The sequence below is a fragment of the Triturus cristatus genome, chromosome 11 (genome assembly GCF_964204655.1).
Source record: "Triturus cristatus chromosome 11, aTriCri1.1, whole genome shotgun sequence".
Taxonomy (NCBI): domain Eukaryota; kingdom Metazoa; phylum Chordata; class Amphibia; order Caudata; family Salamandridae; genus Triturus; species Triturus cristatus.
In genome coordinates this window covers 174,742,504-174,760,961 of record NC_140594.1, presented here as the reverse complement: position 1 = coordinate 174,760,961, position 18,458 = coordinate 174,742,504, and the positions used below count along the sequence as shown (strand labels likewise).

General features: G+C 44.2%; 1 protein-coding gene across 1 annotated transcript in view; it reads right to left on the bottom strand.

Moving 5' to 3' along the window:
* TCTN1 (tectonic family member 1) overlaps nucleotides 1-11,626 on the bottom strand; it is a 282,816-nt gene extending 271,190 nt beyond the window's left edge. The window contains exon 1 of the mRNA XM_085632918.1: nucleotides 11,107-11,626. Coding sequence (XP_085489044.1) covers nucleotides 11,107-11,467 — 361 coding nt within the window. The 5' untranslated portion in view covers nucleotides 11,468-11,626. The remainder of the gene's footprint in view (nucleotides 1-11,106) is intronic.
* Between the last annotated feature and the right edge of the window lie 6,832 nt (nucleotides 11,627-18,458).

Here is an 18,458-nt window from a genome sequence, read left to right as displayed (position 1 = left end):
ATTTGGCTGTACTCATTAGTCCCGGTCTCCGCTACATCAGTACATTCACCTAATTCTCCAAAGGAGACTCGAACCCAGTCTCTTGCGCCCCTCACCCACTTCTGGGCTGTCTCTACCTCTCCACGATTCCTCAAAAGGAGAGACAAAACAGAATCGGGTTTTCCTGGGCCGCATGTACCCCCCAACGTAAGCCTCCCGGCCTCACCTTCGGTTACGTTGACTCTCGATCTGGTGAGGTCCCTCGGCTGACAGAAAACCAGTTCTCCCGAAGAGGGCTGCCAAGACCCCCGCCAAAGACTTTTCTGCCTCCACTGCCTGGCGGCTCCAAGGACGCGGAACCACGGAGGCTCCGACGCTGCTCTTCCCGCGGCGTCACACACCATCGAGTCGGTGCTCTACCAGAACGCCCCGGGGAGGGAGAAGAAAAAAAAAAAAAAAAAAAAAGGAGAAAACCACGGAAGCAGGTACTCGTAAAGAATGAATATCCTTTAAAATATTAAAACAACGAGGATTATGCAGGGAGAAAAATTTGAAATTTCACCGCCCGCTAGCCACTAGTAACGCCACACATCGGGAGCTCCGACACGGCCGTTAGCTTCCGGCCGCCATGTTCCCCCTCCGGGACAAGAATGTGATTCATTAACGACTTTCAATTTTGTCTGACCCAGGAACCAGCTAGATTTTTGATTTTTCTTTCCAAAACACAATATTTTTGTTTTTTCCATATTTATGATTAGGTGTTTGGATAAACAATATGTCTCAAATGCATTTAGCTTTCTTTGCAGTCCTAATTCCGTTTGATCAAAGATAACTAGGTCATCTGTGTATAGTAGGCAAGACAGATGCTTACCATTTACCTTTGGGCTTGCTCCTCTTTCAGTTATTAATAAATTCGGTAAATCAGTAAGAAAAATAGAAAATAGAAGAGGGGCCAATACACAGCCCTGTCTTAAACCATTATTGATTTCTATCTCGAGTTAAACCTACTGCTGTATCTTTAATAACTTGTGCCCAATTTTCGCTGTGCAGCCCTTGAATAACTTCTAAGAGGTCCTCGGGATATTATATCTTTTTAGCGTCTCCCATAAGCATTCTCTATCTACTAAATCAAATGCAGCCCGGAAGTCAACAAAGCAGCAGAATAATCTACCCTGCTGTTCCACTGACTTCCGAGCCACAGCCCACAAGGCAAAACAATGATCGAGTGTTGAGTGCCCCTCTTTGAACCCTCCTTGTTCTACCGGGACAATCGTGTTTAATTCAACCCATTCCTTCAATTTTCCCAAGATTATTTTGGAGAACACTTTTACACCGATATCTAATAGATTAATCAATCTATAATTCATTGGGTCCTTTCTATCCCCTTTTTTATGCAATGGCCTAATTACGGCCCCCCTTCAAGATTTTGGAATTGTACCTGAGGTTAATACTGCTGTAAACATTTGAGTAAAATTGGGCCCACCAATTTGATTCTGTTTTAATTATTACTGCAGGTAAATTATCAGGCCCTGCCGCACGGGTTAGATTTAAACTCTTAATGGTGTTCTTTACATTTTCAAACGAGTATAAAGGGATTAGATTTCTTACTACCTGTTGCCTCCAGATTTTCTCCCCACTAATTTCTGGCCCATTGCTAGACTTGTATAATTGATTTAGATGCTCCTCCCAGGAAGTCTTGTCGACTTCACAGCTCATGGTTCCCGGAGATCGACCCACTGCATCTTGGATCAACCTCCAGAAACCTTTAGTATTTTTACTTTCTATGGTTTCCAGTAGAGAGATCCAACATTTTTCTTGTAAGCTTCTTTTCTTAATTCTCACTAACATTTTATATTCCTTCCTCGATTTTAGTAAATTATTGTAGCCCTCCTGATCGTATCTTAACTTCAACTTTCTTTCTTCTTTCCTCTGTAGCTTTTTTTTCTCTCTACATACGGAATCAAACCAGCCCATTTGCTGTCTACCACCCCCTTGCAGAGTTTTGCCCCCTTTTATTGTTTTCTTTAAATTGACAGATAAGCATAGTACTGCCTGCTTGATTTTTTCTTCAAACCATGCAACACTCGGGCTCCATGCTATCTCTGAGGCTAGATTTTGTTGAAAACTAGATAATTTTGTAATATATTCCTCAGTCAATTTCGTGGACAGTCTTTTTGGATAATCCATATGTTGTGGTAGAACTTTTTCACAAACTCTTGGGGGAGCTCTCACTATTTCACAATATAGTGGATAGTGGTCACTTTCTTTGCGTTTAATTACCTTATACTTTTTTACTGAGACAAAATTCCAGGCATGTACAAAGAGATAGTCTATAGGGCACAATTGATTGCCACTTCTAAATGTTTGTTCTGCTGGTCTATCGAATTCCGATCTACCATTTAAACTAATTAGTCCATGTGACCATAGGAATTTCCCTAGCTCTTCATCTTGCTTATTCATTTTCATTTTCCCAATGGGAAAAAGAGCTGACATTATCTCAAATGCGTCTAAGATTTCCTCCATCCAAGGGTCCAACTTTTCGGGATCTAACTTATGATTAAAATCTCCTGTAATAATTTTTAAATCCTTACCGTATATATCGTTTAAGGATATCAAATCTACTTTAAAGAGCCCCATTTCTTTTATGTATTCTTCTTGGGTACACCACTGCACATATATGTTAATCACAATCACATAATTATTTTGCCTTCCCTGGTCCTGTAGGCGTACCTCACTAGCCAACATCCATTTACAAGAGGTATTTATCAAAGACACCTTGTTTATTGTTTTTGTGGAGATTAGTGTCATGATCCCGCCAGATGGGCGACCAAATCTGGCTTTCGTAGCCGCTTTGTAAATCTGACTAAAGCCTTCAACTACAGGGGTACTGTCGCATAGCCAAGTCTCTTGCAGACAGATAATATCTGCCTGACGTGAAACGTTTTTTTACACAATCTATCTTTATTTGCTCTTTTAATCCATTAATGTTCCACGAGATTATTCTTAGTCTATGCGACAACCCATTTCCCTAATCTATTTCGCTAAAATGACCAGACTAATTTACTGCCCACCAAGATGCATTTAAGTCTCTGTCCTCAATGCTCCAATTTCCCCAGTTCTTATCCAGCTCGTGGTTTTCAACAATAATTTTAATTTTCTCTCTTGCTCCACATGCCCCTGTTATTAGTCTAGCTTGTCTTTTCCCTAAGCCTGCACGACAATTCAAAAAACTACTATCGGGCTGACTTACATTTTCTATTTCCGCCTCTGTGATTAATCTTATTCCTTCCTTTAGAATCTCTTTTTCGGCATTTACTATTGCAGATTTAATCATCCCTGAATTACTTCAACTTTTGTCAATTCCTTCCCTTTACTACTTGGTAAAAATCCAACCTGCCTTAAATCCTTTGATTCAATTCTACATAGGCTTGGACATTTTGAGAAGGAAAATAAAAGTTGAGAGCGATTTAATGGTATGATTTTCTTTAGCTTTTTGGGGTTCAAAGTATAACCACTTTTCATCTCCTGGCTCTGTAACTCCCCGATCTCTAATCTTTTATTCACTTTTGTCTCTTTTTCTATTTGGGCCATTTATCTTAGCACCCCCTTTCCCTATACTTTTTGGGTTGCTTTGCACACCCCTTACGTTTACCCTTTTTTTGCAGGCCATTTCTCCTCCCTTACTTCCTCCCGGGTTTTTTTTTTGTTGGAACCTTTTTTCTCTTATTTCCTTCCAACTTGCATCTTGCTTCTTCTTCCTTTCCTTCTTAGTAACTATAGAGGAGTCTCTTCTTACTGTTTTTACATGTGATATAAGTGGTTTATCTTCTTAACACTTTACTTTTTTACTACCGGTTTGTTTCCCTTTAAGCTTCCCTGAGTACTTGGTGAGTTTCCTAATTAACATAGGTTGTTTCGATATGTACACATCATGAACATGATTCAATTGATCTAATGCCTCGGTGTCTCCTGTGCCCCCTCCAGTGGAAGTGTCCAACACAGGTCTAACCACTGACGGCATTAAAACCCAAATGCCCTGTAGTTCACACACAGTGAGCTTTAGGCTCATTTCTTGTGCCTTTAATATTTTATTATTTGAGAGTGTGACTTCTAACAGGCCTTGCAAGGTCTTTTGTAGCATTAAAATAATGTCCAGCATTGAAGCCGATGGAGTTGCCGACACGTCTAAGTTCTCGCTGCTATTACGTAGCATATCTTCCATAGACTTGGAGACACCATTTGCCCATTGACCCAGACATTTATCCGCATTTGTTCTTTCCTCCTGAGCATTGCTATCATTCTGAGCTTGCTGCTCTTTTGAAGACTTCTCCTCATACTCTCCATCTTCGGTGTCGTGCTCGGAGAAGATCCTAGGTGATGATGAAAGTCTTGGTGCCAAATTGATGTTTATTTAGCTTAAATCACAATGATTGGAGAATGAGTCTTCTATACACTCAGCACATCCTTCTCTAAATCTTCGGATTTCTTAGGCGTAGGTTTCTTGATGAAGTGTTTTCCCACAAAATCTTTTATTGATCTAGATACTGTGTTGCTTCCTTTCGTACTCACATGCGAAGTATTTGGCGTATTTTTCTTCATTAATACTTTATTTTGTCCCTTCATAGCATTCACTTCTTGCAAAATTGCCACGGGTTTGACTCACTTGTTTCATTATTTGTAGATTGAGGATCTTTTCTTATTTTGTTGATTCGTTGCTTTTTAGGGGCCATCTTACAATGGGAAAAGGTCAAGTCTGATATAACTTTGAGCTCAAGTTTCAATGGATGTGTCCAGCATGACTGCTAAAACTATAAAATACTGTCTGTGGAAGGGCCCAGATTAGACCAGCATAAGTCCAACAATTACTGAGACCAGCACTGCATTCAATTCCGCATTGCGGTAAAATTAAACAATACTACCAAAATCACTTTCACTTACCTCTGCTGTGCTGAGTGGTGGTACTTCGGGCTTGCCGTGGTGGTTGCCTATTTTTTTTTACTCCTGCGGGGGTATCATTCAGGTTACTCCTCCCCCCCTTTTGGCTTCTGCCCTCCCCCCCCCCCCCGGGCTGCACTAGTTTGTTGGCAATTCAAGCCAAAATGCAAAATTCATTCAGGCTCCGCTCCCCACTTCACAAGCTCTTCTGCACTTTTCTTTTTTCCCTTTCTGGGCACTCGCTCCGTGCCTCAAGACTCTAATTACTGAGTCGCTGTATCCGCAGTATCCACTCTATAATCAAGCGTATTTTCTGGCTCTATGGCCTCCGTACGGCCTCAGATTTCTTCGCGCTCCGCTCTCTGCTCCTCCGCGGGACCGCAAATCCAGAAATGACGCGGTCGCGTCACCTCACGTCTCATTGCACGGCATCCCGGAAACCACGAACCACAATCCAAACACAGCAGAAGCGATCAAGTGATCTACTCGTTTTCATATATAATCAGGACATGGGTCTACCGGTGATCGTGCTGGGCTACAAGTTTTTGCAGCCTTAGTGAAGTCTTGTGTGGTCAGGAGGTTAAAAGGTAAGTAACTGGTGGTTGTTTCCATAATTTGTTTTCTAGTGAATTGAGCAGCACTACTGGAACTGTGATTGAGCAATGGATAGGGAAGAAGGGAGTCTAAAATCATTTGGATGGTTGAAGTAATGCAGGTGTGTCAAGCATACAGCAAGGGAAAGTCCTGAGGCATTTGACTGTGCACCCAAGGCATCAGGATGTCCTGTGGTACTGTGGTTAGAGGAACCTTTTACCTACGATTCCTTACAGTGGGTCTATCATTGTGATTTAGAGGCCCATCCTCAGCTCTCCCTGTTCCGATCTCCTGTCTCATGTTTAGGTCTCTTGACTATGGTCTACTCTTCAAGCCACAGGTCTTCTCTAGAGGACATAGGGCAGGTTCCTCTACAGCAAGGCAGGCATCAGGTAGGGGCTCCAATCAGCTTTGCCTTCTACCTACTCCTGATGATATTACATATTACAATAGGAAAACTGTACACTGTGCATTACCTAGCTCCACGTAGTCACTGTCATTCACTTACTAAGATTTCCATGAGAGTCAAAGGCACAACGGGTGCAGATAGGAACTTTGTAAGATTGTTGCCAATAAATGCATGAAAGGAAAACTGTGATTTTGAGTAAAACTGGGAGGTTTTAAAACCACTGCACTGCTTCTGGATAGTGAGTTATGTTATAGCAACCCATGATATAACTCCATGCAGTAGTCTAGAAAAGTTAAGATACTTGTATAGTGCTGTGGTGCACTTATTTTGTTTAAGCACCATCACAGCACTCTACAATTAGTTACACTATTGGAAACAAATGAATCCACTTTTTGAAAATTACTATCACAGCAGCCAATTGATCTTGTCAAATGATTGGCTGTTTTGGCAAACATGATTTTTATCCAGAAACACTATACACGTTGCCATTTTCAGACCTAACATACAATATAAAATATTATTTTTAAAAAGAACAAGTTCCAGAATGAACCAAAGCCAGGAATGGCGGAGGGTGTCACACAGTACAATGGGCACCTATGTCAAAAGTTTCCAAACAAGTTTTACTTTGCGATTTTCAGCCTAATTCTTTTAACCAAAGATTAAGCAGTGAAGTGGTGAAATCGAAGATTCCATGTCATGTGCGGATGTTAGAATTCAAGTGATAACTGTCAAAAATTCAAACTGCTCTAAAACACTGAAGCTGGCTAAAAAATGGACTCTCTATCACAGTGACAGCTCCGAGGTGCTATAGGGTCAATGTTATAGCATGTTATGGATCCGGTGTGCACAGCTTCAGACAGCTCTCCACAGAACACTGCCATCATGCAGGACAATAGATCCAAACGCTGATAAACGCCAGGCCCCTATGCAGGCACAGGGGGCCCAATGAGGGATTAAAAAGTTCCTGTGAAGCCAGTGCTACTTCTTCCACCTAATTCACAGCATTGCCTTAAAGTCCCTACTCTGTTCCCTCACCAGTTCACAGCCTCTGTCGTATTGCTTCATCCTTAGCCTGTTGCGCCTGCTTCCCCCTTCTGTAGCCTTTACCTTCTTTCTCCTTCTGCACCAAATAAACACTCACTCCCAGCTTATCTCCACAGCCTCACACCGATCCTCAATCACACACCATCCTACAAAGCCTCAGCCCTGATTTCCCACCTTTCGCCATCCCACATCATCAGGCCACTTTCCCCTTTAGCACCAGCCACATAGTTACAATTTGAACTGACTAGGCATCTAGTTCTACCAAAAGAACAGGTATTCTAAAGGTGCCTTTGTAGAAATGTGTAAATTCTTGACTGTTGGGTAATTTTTAGGTCTTGCCTATAAGTGTGCATGCACTGCTTTGCGCATGCACTCTCGCTTGCAAGACATATAGTATACAACTAGCGGCGTTGTCAATGCTTGTTATGTGTGCAGCATAAGAAGTGCACTCGTGTGAGCACTGGGTAATTGTAAATAGTGTAAGTGGATGCAGCATGCGTAGTACAAGTGTAAGGTATAAGGTCAGTCGATGTGAGTGCAGGGCGAGCTACATGAGTGCAAGGTGAGAGATGGGCCCATGTGAGTTCTGGGTGAGGAGTGCATACAAAGAGTGTGAGAAATGAGTGCAGGGTGAGTGGTGCGAGCGGTGTAAATTTAAGGCGAGTGGTGTGCCTATGTGCATGCTGGATGACCAGTGTGCCAGTGTGAGTGCAGGGTGAGCAGCGAGAGGGAAGGGTGAGCTGTGAGAGTGACTGGTAAGGGCAGGGTGAAAGAAGTTATTGCAGGGTAAGTGGTGTGTCCCTGTGAGTTCTGGCAGACTATTGTGCCTGTTTGCAAGCAGCATGAGCTGCGTGACTGATGGATGAATGGAGTGCCTGTGTGAGTGCAGGCTGAGCAATGTGCCTGGGTGAGTGCAGGGTCAGAGAAAGGAGTGCAGGCTGAATGGTGTGAGTCCAGGTTGAGTGTTGTGCCTGTTTAAGTGGTGTGAGTGCAGAGTGAGTGGTGTACCCACATGAGTAAAGGGTGAGCTGTGTGTGAGACCGAAGAGCTTGCGTACGTGCAGGATGAGTGAAGTGTCCGTTTGAAAGTAGGGGGTGAGGGGTGAGTGATGTGAGTGATATGCCCGTTTAGGTGCGGGTGGAAGTGCAGAGTAGGAAGAATTAATACTGATGACTGATATGCTTGTTTGAGACTGAGTAAAGAGTGAGTGGTGAGACTGCAGAGTGAACAGTAAGAGTGACAGGTGGGTGGAGTGTCATGTGAGTGCAGAATGGGTGGTTTGCTTGTGTAAGTGCAAAGTAAACAACAACTGTACAGGGTGAACGGCGCGAGTACATAGGGCCTCATGTAGGTAGCCAAATACCGGTCGGTAACGGCCGATTTTCGGTAATTATACCGTTACCGACCGGTATTCTGGCCATTGGTATGTAGGGGGACAAATTTTGCTTTCGGAATTTACCGAATCGGTAAAATTACCGATTCGGTAATAATACCGAATCGGTAATGTTACCGAATCGGTAACTTTTCCGAATCGGTAATTTTACCGATTCGGTAAATTCCGAAAGCAAAATCGAGATGTAGGGGGAGTGTGTGTGTGTGTTTAAGAATCGGTATTTACCACCAACTTATAGTTGGTGGTAAATAATGAATGTATGTGTAAATGCATTTTTACGCGCGTAGCAGTGTGCAATGTGGCATACATACATGCCCTTAGGGCATGTATGTGTGCCACATGTGCACACATGGCCGAATCAGGGGTGCAACAGGGTGTCAATGTGACACCCTGCCACCCTTGTATGTGTTCCCCCCATTACCGAATCGGTATTTACCGAATCGGTAATGAGGCATACCTTCCCATCAATGGGAAGGTATGCCTCATTACCGATTCGGTAAATACCGATTCGGTAATTACCGACTAGTAACGATTCGGTAAAAAATACCGACTCATTACCTACATACGAGTTACCACTTCTAAAATACCGATTCGGTATCGTTCGGTATTTTAGAAGTGGTAACTGGTATGCTACCTACATGAGGCCCATAGTGAGCGGTGTAAGTACAGCGTGATCGGTGTGAGTGCAAGGTGATTGATAAGACTACAGGGTGTGAGTGACAGGTGAGTGGAATGTCAATTGAGTGCAGGCTGAGCAGTGTGCTCTTGTGGGTGCAGGGTAAGAGGAGGGTGAACGGCGTGAGTGCATGGTGAGAGATGGGCCCATGTGAGTTCCGGGTGAGGAGTGCATCCAGAGAGTGTGAGGAATGAGTGCAGGGTGAGTGGTGCGAGCGGTATAAATGTAGGGCGAGTGGTGTGCCTAAGTGCATGCTGGATGACCAGTGTGATTGCTGTGAGTTATAGACTGCAGGGTGAGCGGTCAGTGCAGGGTAAGAGGAGGGCAAACGGCATCAGTGCATGGTGAGCGGTGTAAGTGCAGTGTGATCGCTCTGAGAGCAAGCTGAGTCTTGGAAATGATGGGTGAGTTGTCTGAATGCAGGATGCATTCCCAGATACTCTGAGAATCCAAGCATGTTATCCATTGTAGCAAGTGGGATTTCAGATATAATTTAAACTATTTATATTATGGCATCATTAAGGGAGAGAGGATGGAGGAAATAAATGATTTTTGGGTACTGCAACAAACTTTCAGACTCTTGGTATGCCTAGAGTTTTGATATATTGATATGCTCTGAAATTGGAAAGGATGTGGCATAACTACTAAAAAAAATCAAAGCCGAACGTTACTTTTCAGGAAACATTTTCTCAAACTGTGGCAGCAAAAGTAATTTGCAAATGTAAGGGTTATGCAGAGTCTCCAGGCACCTGTGAAAAAACAACAAAGCCTTGTTAACAAGTAAATGGTCTTTTAAACACCTGTGAAATTCTAAGATGAGGCTGAGATGAGGTGTCAGCCACTGTCCAGCCAGCCCACAGCAGCTCAAAAACTGTGTGTCCGGTCAGAAAGCTGCCTCAGCCCAGGTTAAGAACACAACAGGGATATGGGGGGGAAGGGGGGGGGGGGAGTAAAGCCCATTCAGGCCTATGGGCATTGCACGCCTCGTAGGAAAGCACTGGTCCTGTCACACTAAAAGTACAGCGAACCCTGCTGAGAAATGCTGATAACCCTGCATAGAAATGCCGACACTATCACACTAAAAAGGTTAGTTATTAACTAGTGTTAAGTAATGAGGATGATCTTCAACAGGTCCTGGTTTTTCAGGCAGGTTTGTCGAGCGTGCTGGAAGAGTCGGTTCACATTTATAATCAGGGTCACTGGGATTATGCAGCAGGCAAGGACCAAATTATGTTGCAGGGTTGACTAAATTATGCAGCCAAAAAAGGTAAATTATGCGACGTAAGGCAACACATTTTGTAATAGTATTACTTCATAATTCTGTCATTTTTTTACATGTTAACAAGTTTAACCTAACTAGTACCAGTTTAATATTCAACTATAATAACAAGCAAGTGAAAGGTGACCAGTCAACTTTTACATAGGACCTTCCACAGCAACATTTGTTGCTGTTATTTTAGTAACTTTTGATGCATTTAAACTACAAACAAAATAGGTTTTTGCTAAAATCTCTAATTATGCAACAGATGATGGATTATGTGGTATATGCAGCAAATCCATAGTAATGCCGAAAAAATCACGGTAGAAGAATTGCATAATCCCTGTGGCCCTGCCTCTAGTGGAAAACATGAAACTACATGCATCAAAGTGCAAATGACTCAAAACTAAAGACTTGCTGAGCATCACTCCTCGCCGCATAGGGCAATTTTTCAGGAATATATAAACATACAATGGATGAGACTGCCCAAAAGTATAGCAGACCTGTGAACTATATATACTTGCCATCATTAGCATCGCAGACGTTAAAAAAATTATGATATAATGTGCGTCATTACAGCCGTCTTGACAAGCTCCGATAGGGCTAATCACGTACAGCATTGTTAAAATGTACTGCTCATGGTGTAGTCGAGGAGGTAACAAAAAAAGTATTGTTACAATTTATTACACATCTATTACCCCTGACGAGAACGGATCGTACAGCCCAATACGGATTACTACGGCCAAGTGGCTGTCGTATCCCTCGATAAGGATTTCCCACAGCAGAAGTTGTCCATGCAGGAGGGAAGTGATACCTACTGTCGGTTACAGGTGCTTGAAGAGCGGAGACCGCAGCGCGAGGAGAACCAGGGACTGCCCGGACCAGAGGGGGTAAGAGAGCTCCATCGTCCTGGGTGGAGTCTGGAGGGGCTGCTGGGTTTTCCCAGGGGATAGACGAAGAGAGTTCTCCAGGGGTGTGAGTGGGATCATGGGGGGATGAAGTATCGGGGAACGTTGAAGGGTCTGGAGTGGGTGAGACGTCAAAAGTCCCGGTCTCCACTGTCTCTAATTCCAAGTCTTCCTCCGCCATTTCGGGGCCCGTGTCCAGCCATGCCAGGGTGCTCTGTGCGGCGGTGCCTGAGCTCAGAGCCAATAACAAAACAAAAACGTAGGGCAGCATGGCCCGGCTATAGCACCCAAGGCAATGGCAGCCTCCTATGTCCGGTAACTATAAACAACAACTGCCGCCATCCTGGAAACCAAGGACGCTAAGCGTGACAGGAACTACAAGAGCCCATGTTGCTTTCAGCAGCAATACTCATCACAATCATCGAAGAAGGACAAAAAAAAAAAACACCCCGAAGAGGTTGACGATAGTAATATACGAGGAACTGGCCGTGAAGTCCTCTAACGCGGCGGCCATCTTGGCGCGGTACTGCTAATGTAGTTAGCAGTGTGGAAGTATAGATAACGATCAAGCTAAATTGGCTCTATTAACTCTCCCAACACTACGGGCTACAATAGCAATGAGATCCTATACTCAGATTGTACGAGCCATTGTTCTAGTCTAGCCAAAAATAGCACTATGCCCATAGATCACGAGCAAGGATCTATCCTTGTTGCCCCTGGCTTATTGGCTTGCCCAGTAGATAATTCGCACTTGTCTTCCAACGTAATAGAACCCACTTGGATGGGTGTTAGTAATAATTTCCTGCAACATTATTCCTCCCTACCCCCACAGATGTCACTGTTGAGTTAGAATATTGCAGGAATCAGGGGCAAATTAGGGCATCCTGATTGGGGTACTTTTGTGATGGACATGCCAGTTGTTTATTTCAGGAGACATGGGCACTAGACTAAGTGAATAGGAGTGGCTACAAAAGTTATAGCGTTGCAGCTGTTAAATCTATTGCTGGGCGCCCTTCGATGGACTAGTAGCCCTAGTGCGATCCACCCTATCCTACTCAGTCACAACTCTCCATCTTGAATCCCATGATGTCCAAGGATTCATTTTAGGTCGAGCCCAGCAGAGAATATGCGCTGCTCTTCAAGGCATGCTGTATCAGCTAGGGGAGGGTGGGGAGGTGTTAGGCCACACCCACTGCTTTCCATTTGTCTCTTTGTGTTCCTTTCTGAGTTCCTTTCTTTTTATTGGTAAAACGCTGCTCTTTGTCCAGCCATTGAGTGTGTTTTTCACTTTGTGGCGACTCCCCCTGCTACATGTTCCCTACGTTTTGATTTATTTCTTGTGTGATCGGCGCACTTTTTTATTAATTTAATTGGACCCATGTCATTAATACAGCTTCAACATGGCTGTGCTATATTTTTAAACACTTTATTTAAATACAGTTGCCGCTGCCTGGGCAGCTAACAGCAGGGAATGGGAGGCATGAAGGGGATAAGGGCAACTTCGCCATCGAACACCGGCCAATATCAGGCACGCTGCTCTCTTCAATAAATTCAGAAAACTCTTCAGGAAACGCTGATATTACTTCAGTTTGCATCAGAACATTGCGCTAGATGCATACAGTCGCTGGCTTCCTTTGTCACTTATTGCTCTACACTTTTCAACACTTTGATATGGTTACAGCTGCCTGGGCAGCAGAGAGCAGGAATGGAATTCATGCAGGGGGAAAACGATATTGCAAAAATGTTGGCCGTGCTCTCCAGCAGTATTTGCAAACGCTGGAGGGCAGGCAGAGCCCGTTGGAGAAGCACCCTACCCTCTGCAGCAGGGTTAGTCTTCATTGGTTTCCGAGAGTCCCTCGCCACACTGCTGCATCTGTAAATTCAACCCCTCCCCTCACGCTTCCGGTGTCTGCCCACAGTCCCCGCAGCTGCTGGTACTCCCAGAGGCCGACCAGATGAAGCAAAACCTTTTTCTTCAGAAAATAGGTTACCTTTTTATTACACTTCAGTCTGGGTGTAAACAACAAATTCCCTCAATTGATTCACTGTTGTCACGGCGTCAGACAGCACTGTACATCGGCTCTCGCTGCTCGTGCTCTTTCTGCAACCGCCCTCCCTCCTCACCCCTCTTTACCTGCTTCTGTGCCTTTTTACACACTCTCTCGCACTCTGGTGCCCTACCCAGCCTCACCCACAACCCCCTACACCACTCCTCCTCCCTCGCTTCTATAATTACTATTTATTAAGCTGTAAAATAATATGTAAGCCTACATTTCTTTTCTTTTACATTGAATTGAAATATTGTGGAAATGAGCCTTTTTAGGGGCTCACCGGTGCAGGGGTTCACCCTTATCTGTCCACTGGTCCTTAAACCAACAAAGAAGAGATTGGCACTGAAGCTGGGATTCAAAATAACAAGTTTATTCACTCATGAGTGAGACCACGTCCATACAACACCCTCAAGTGTTCCAGGACGTAGTGACTTGAATACACAGACCATGGGCCTTTTATACCCAGTTTGTGCGCAGTAAGCATGGAGACACAAATAGAAGGCACAAGCATACACGGGATTAGCTATCGACTAACATGGTCAGACAAATAATATTTATTCAGCAAAGTGGGAGGGGAGACAGAACTGCTTACATCAATTGAAATAGCCTGACAGTTACATTCTTGAACAGGTGCATTCTAGCAGCGACAGGCCTTTCTGAGCTTACACAGTGCTCTGGCTCAGTACTGAAGGAGTTAACTACAGTTGATGACTCAAGCAGAATAGAAAGGCAAGCAACAGTGAAGACGGAAGAATCACATGGCTAACAAAATGGATGCCACAACTAAAATGGCTTCAGCTCATGCTAACAGCAATTATCTGCGATTTCCACAGACGGCCCTTTTAGCATTAGCTGAAGACATCTCTATGATTTAGAAGGAGCATGGAAGATATCTTGCACATCTATTCTCATTAATTCATTAATCTCCTGGTCTATTATTAGTCAGGCATTTACATTCTTGGCATTTTGTTTAGCTGGTATACATGAGGTACAGGTAGAAGCACAAAGGAAACAGAGCATTGGGCCACATTGGATACATAAACAGCAGGAAAAAAGGATCACAACAAATATACATAGGGCTGATAATAGTTTCCAGCCTCAAGCAGTAAATATTGTCCTTAGCCATCCAGTCAAAGTCCATGTTCCTGAATCCTGATGGATTTCAGTGGCTATTTTGTGCAGCTTAGAAATTGCCTCAGAAACTTAAGGGGCGTGGTGAGGGATGTAGACGCAGCAACTGCTCCCAATGATGCGGCATGCTCCACCACGGTCCGCTAGAACCACGTCGAGGACCATCCTGTTTTGGAGTGCCACAATTCTCGCACTTTGCAGTTCTCCTGTGAAGTTTCCAAGTGCCATAGCTGTCTGATTGGGTCCAACCTCTACAACACCTGTCAAGCGCCTGCTCTTTCTGCTGTTTAAGGCCGCACCAACAAAGAAGAATAGCCCCAAATTAAAGTCAACATATTGTTGCAGTGCAATATCAGTCTGATCCACCTCATCATGATTTATTGTTCTCTTTGATCGGCTCTTAGAAATGTCATTGTACAGTTTATAGTCTATGTGGTAGGAAGCAGGAGCCAAAAACACAGGTTGTAGCAAAAAGGACACATAGCAGTTTCCTGACCACCCAATAGGTAGGTGGTAATACCCTTTACTTCCACAAATGAAATAGATGTTATGTGATGACAAAAAACTGCTATTGTTTATTGCAGTAATGTTTAATGTTCTAGTACAGTAACTTTTTCCCACAGGAATGCTACCAATAATGTTCACACACAGGTCTGCTTGAGCTCTAGTAACAGCTATAACAGGAGGTCCATTACCCTCGACAGTTTGAGTGTTTGGGAAAACATAGCGTGTGGAGGAATTTCCTTGGTGATACTCCTCCATTTCCCATACAGTTCCTGTAACTTTTGGATCTCCTTCCTCATCAGGATAGCAGACTTTATTTAGCTGAGCATTGAGTCCTCCTACACCAGCATCAGTAATGTTAGCAATTTCAGAAGCCCACAACAATGCAAACCAGGCTTGGCAAGAACCATTGTGCGAAAGCGGCAGAGGAATGAAAGGCGTTCCTCCCTTTTTCTGATGAGCTTGCATCATTCCACACACCCAACAGTTGGTGATGTTCGCAGCATTGTGGGTGTGATGCAACATTTGAATGAACGTATTGTTGAGGTAGGACATCCTGTGTTGTAGCTCATGATAATGGAGAGTGTAGTAGTGGTGCTCAATGGGGACAGGAGTAGTGACAGTCTGTAGATTTCAAGCAGGAGTTACTCCCTCTACAACCCATGTTATCGTAGCAATGATGATAACAATGGAAGTAAGTCCAATAATGAATATAGTCTTTCGATCACAGACTCTCGTTGCAGTTGATTTCTTCTCCGTAGGCATGTTCATCTTGCCGTTTGAACAACAGAACAGATGGTGGCCTAAGGTCTGGGCAGACGTTGGTTTCTTCGCTGAGGTTGAGACGAGTAGCCGCAAGATGAGTACCACCCCTTTTTAACTCAGTCTTTCACTAACCCAGGACAGTGGCTCAAACAGTCTTTTTCAGCAACGACGTGTCTCTCTTCCAGGGTCGCAGCTGATATCGAGATGTACCAGGGATCGTATGGTCCAGGAAGACTTCCTCAGGTACTTCAGGTGACACAGCTTGGCCTCTCTCGGTGTTCAGGATAACGCAGTGATCTTTCAGCGCAGCAGGTTCCACCAAGGCGGATGGCACCCTTTTACAGTGGGTGGAATGGATCCACTTCTTCAGATTGGTCACTCGCGCTGCAGTCCTGGTTGCAAGAAGAACTTGCTCAGGTCCCCGCCACCGAGGTTCCAGCCTGCTCGACCTCTGGAACACCTTCACCATCACCTGGTCACCGGGCCGTAGATCATGACCGTCACCTTGCAACCTGTCACGAAGAGCTTCTCGAACCTGTTTAGGAATAGAAAGCAAGCTGTCAGTCAACTGAGACAAGTATTCGTTCATCAATACATAAGGTACATCATGTATAGGGTGTGGCTTCGGAATCCCCCAAATATTCATTGGCCTCCCGAAAACCACCTCATATGGTGTGAGGCCAGATCGTGTATGTGGTATCGATCTAATGGATAGCAATGCCAAGGGCAGTGCATCAGGCCATTTCAGAGATGTGGAAGCTTGGATTTTAGCCAACTTAAGCTTGAGGGTAGAATTGTATCGTTCCACTAGCTCTGCTGATTGTAGGTGAAAAGCAGCATGAAACTTCTGCTTGATTCCCAATCCTTTCAAGACATACTCAACAACTTTCCCAATGAAATGGGGTTCATTGTCACTCCACAAAATTCCACAGATGCCAAATCTGGGGAAAAACTCCTCTAGGAGCACCTTTGCTGTAGTAAGAGCTGTATTATCTTTCGTAGCGTATGCCTCTATCCATTTACTAAAGGCACATACCACTACTAAGACATACTTCAAGTTATTACAGCGTTCAAGCTGGATGTAATCCATTTGCAGAACCTCAAATGGTGCAGTAGCTATAGCAAACCCTCCTGCTGGAGTTCGTGTTCCCTTTCCAGGACTATACTGGAGACAAATCAGACAAGACTAGACTATCTTTTTAGCTGTGCCGGCAATATCTGGATGATCCCAAACTTGCATAAGTAGTTTTGCTATTGAGGATGCACCAACATGTGCTGGCCCATGTGCCATGTGAATCATAGGATGTAAATAGGCTGCGGGCAATTTCCACTTCGTCATGTCCTTATTCCTCCAACAGCCCTGATCATCGAATGTTCCCTCCTCAGACCATTGGTCTAATTCATCAGCAGAGGCAGATCGTTGCATGTCCAGCACCTCTGGCCTGGTATCATGCCAACGTTCAGCTTATGACTTGACCACATACATAGATGTAGTACTTCGCTGCATTGCCGCCTCACGGGCTGTGTGATCCGCAAAGGCATTACCCTGTCCTATTTTATCAGTCACTTTGTTTTGTGCGCTACACTTAACAATTGTTACTTTCTTAGGATATGTTTAGGCAGTAAGGAGATTATGTACTAATTCCCCATGCACTATTTGTGTCCCATGTGAGGTAAGAAAGCCTCTTCCCTTCCAGAGTTGCCCAAAATCATGAGCCACTCCAAAAGCATATCGGCTGTCGGTGTAGATGTTAACGAGCAGATCAGTGCTAAGCTCACATGCTCTTGTTAGCGCTATCAACTCAGCTGCCTGAGTTGACTTCTGTGGAATGCGAGCTGTCTCAACTACAGTCTGGATTGTTGTAATTGCATACGCAGCTGATGTCATGCCATCGGGCAATTTCAAGCAGGACCCATCAACCCACAATTCCCCATCAGAACTAGAAAGGGGAGTATCTTGTAGGTCAACACGACCCTTTGTGTGTTCTTCAGTAAGAAATATACAGCCATGTGACTCTTGTGACTGGGACTGAGTAGCTGGAAATGGCAATAGTGTAGCAGGATTAAAAGTCGAACATCTTTTCAATGTGATATAAGGGGCCAAAAGTGTCAATTCATATACTGTCAAGCGAGCACTAATCAAATGTTGTGTTTTCGTTTGCTTCAAAAGGGCGTCAACTGAATGGGGCACTAACACAAGCAATCTATGTGACAAGACTATTCCCTCACTCTGACATATGGACACAGCTGTCGCCGCTATCGCTCGAAAACACCCAGGCAACGCACGGGCGACTGGATCAAGGACAGCTGAGAAATATGCACAAGGAGGCTGCTTATGTCTGGGTTAAAAACGAGAGAGCACAACCGTCTCTCTTGTGTACATAGAGTGTGAAAGCCTTAGTGTAGTCTGGAGTTCCTAATACTGGTGCAGAGCAAAGAGCTTGATGTAACTATTGGAAAGCATTCTGGCATTCAGTAGTCCATGGGAGAGGCATAGGAGTTTATTTAGTCAAAAGGGCTAACAAGAGCTTAACAATGTAGGAAAAGCTAGGGATCCACTGCCTACAGAAAGAAGTAAGACCAATCAGTGCACGAACATCCTTCTGAGTACGGGGCACAGGCGTGTCTAAAATAGCTTGAATGCGGTCTGGTGTGAGTGCACGTCCCTCCTTAGACAGGAGGTGACCTAAATAGGTAACCTGCTGTCTACAATACTGCAATTTCTTCCGAGAGACCTTGTGATGATGAGATGCAAGAAATGATAATAATAACAGTGTTCCTTCTTCACACTGTATCAGCAGCCAACAAGAT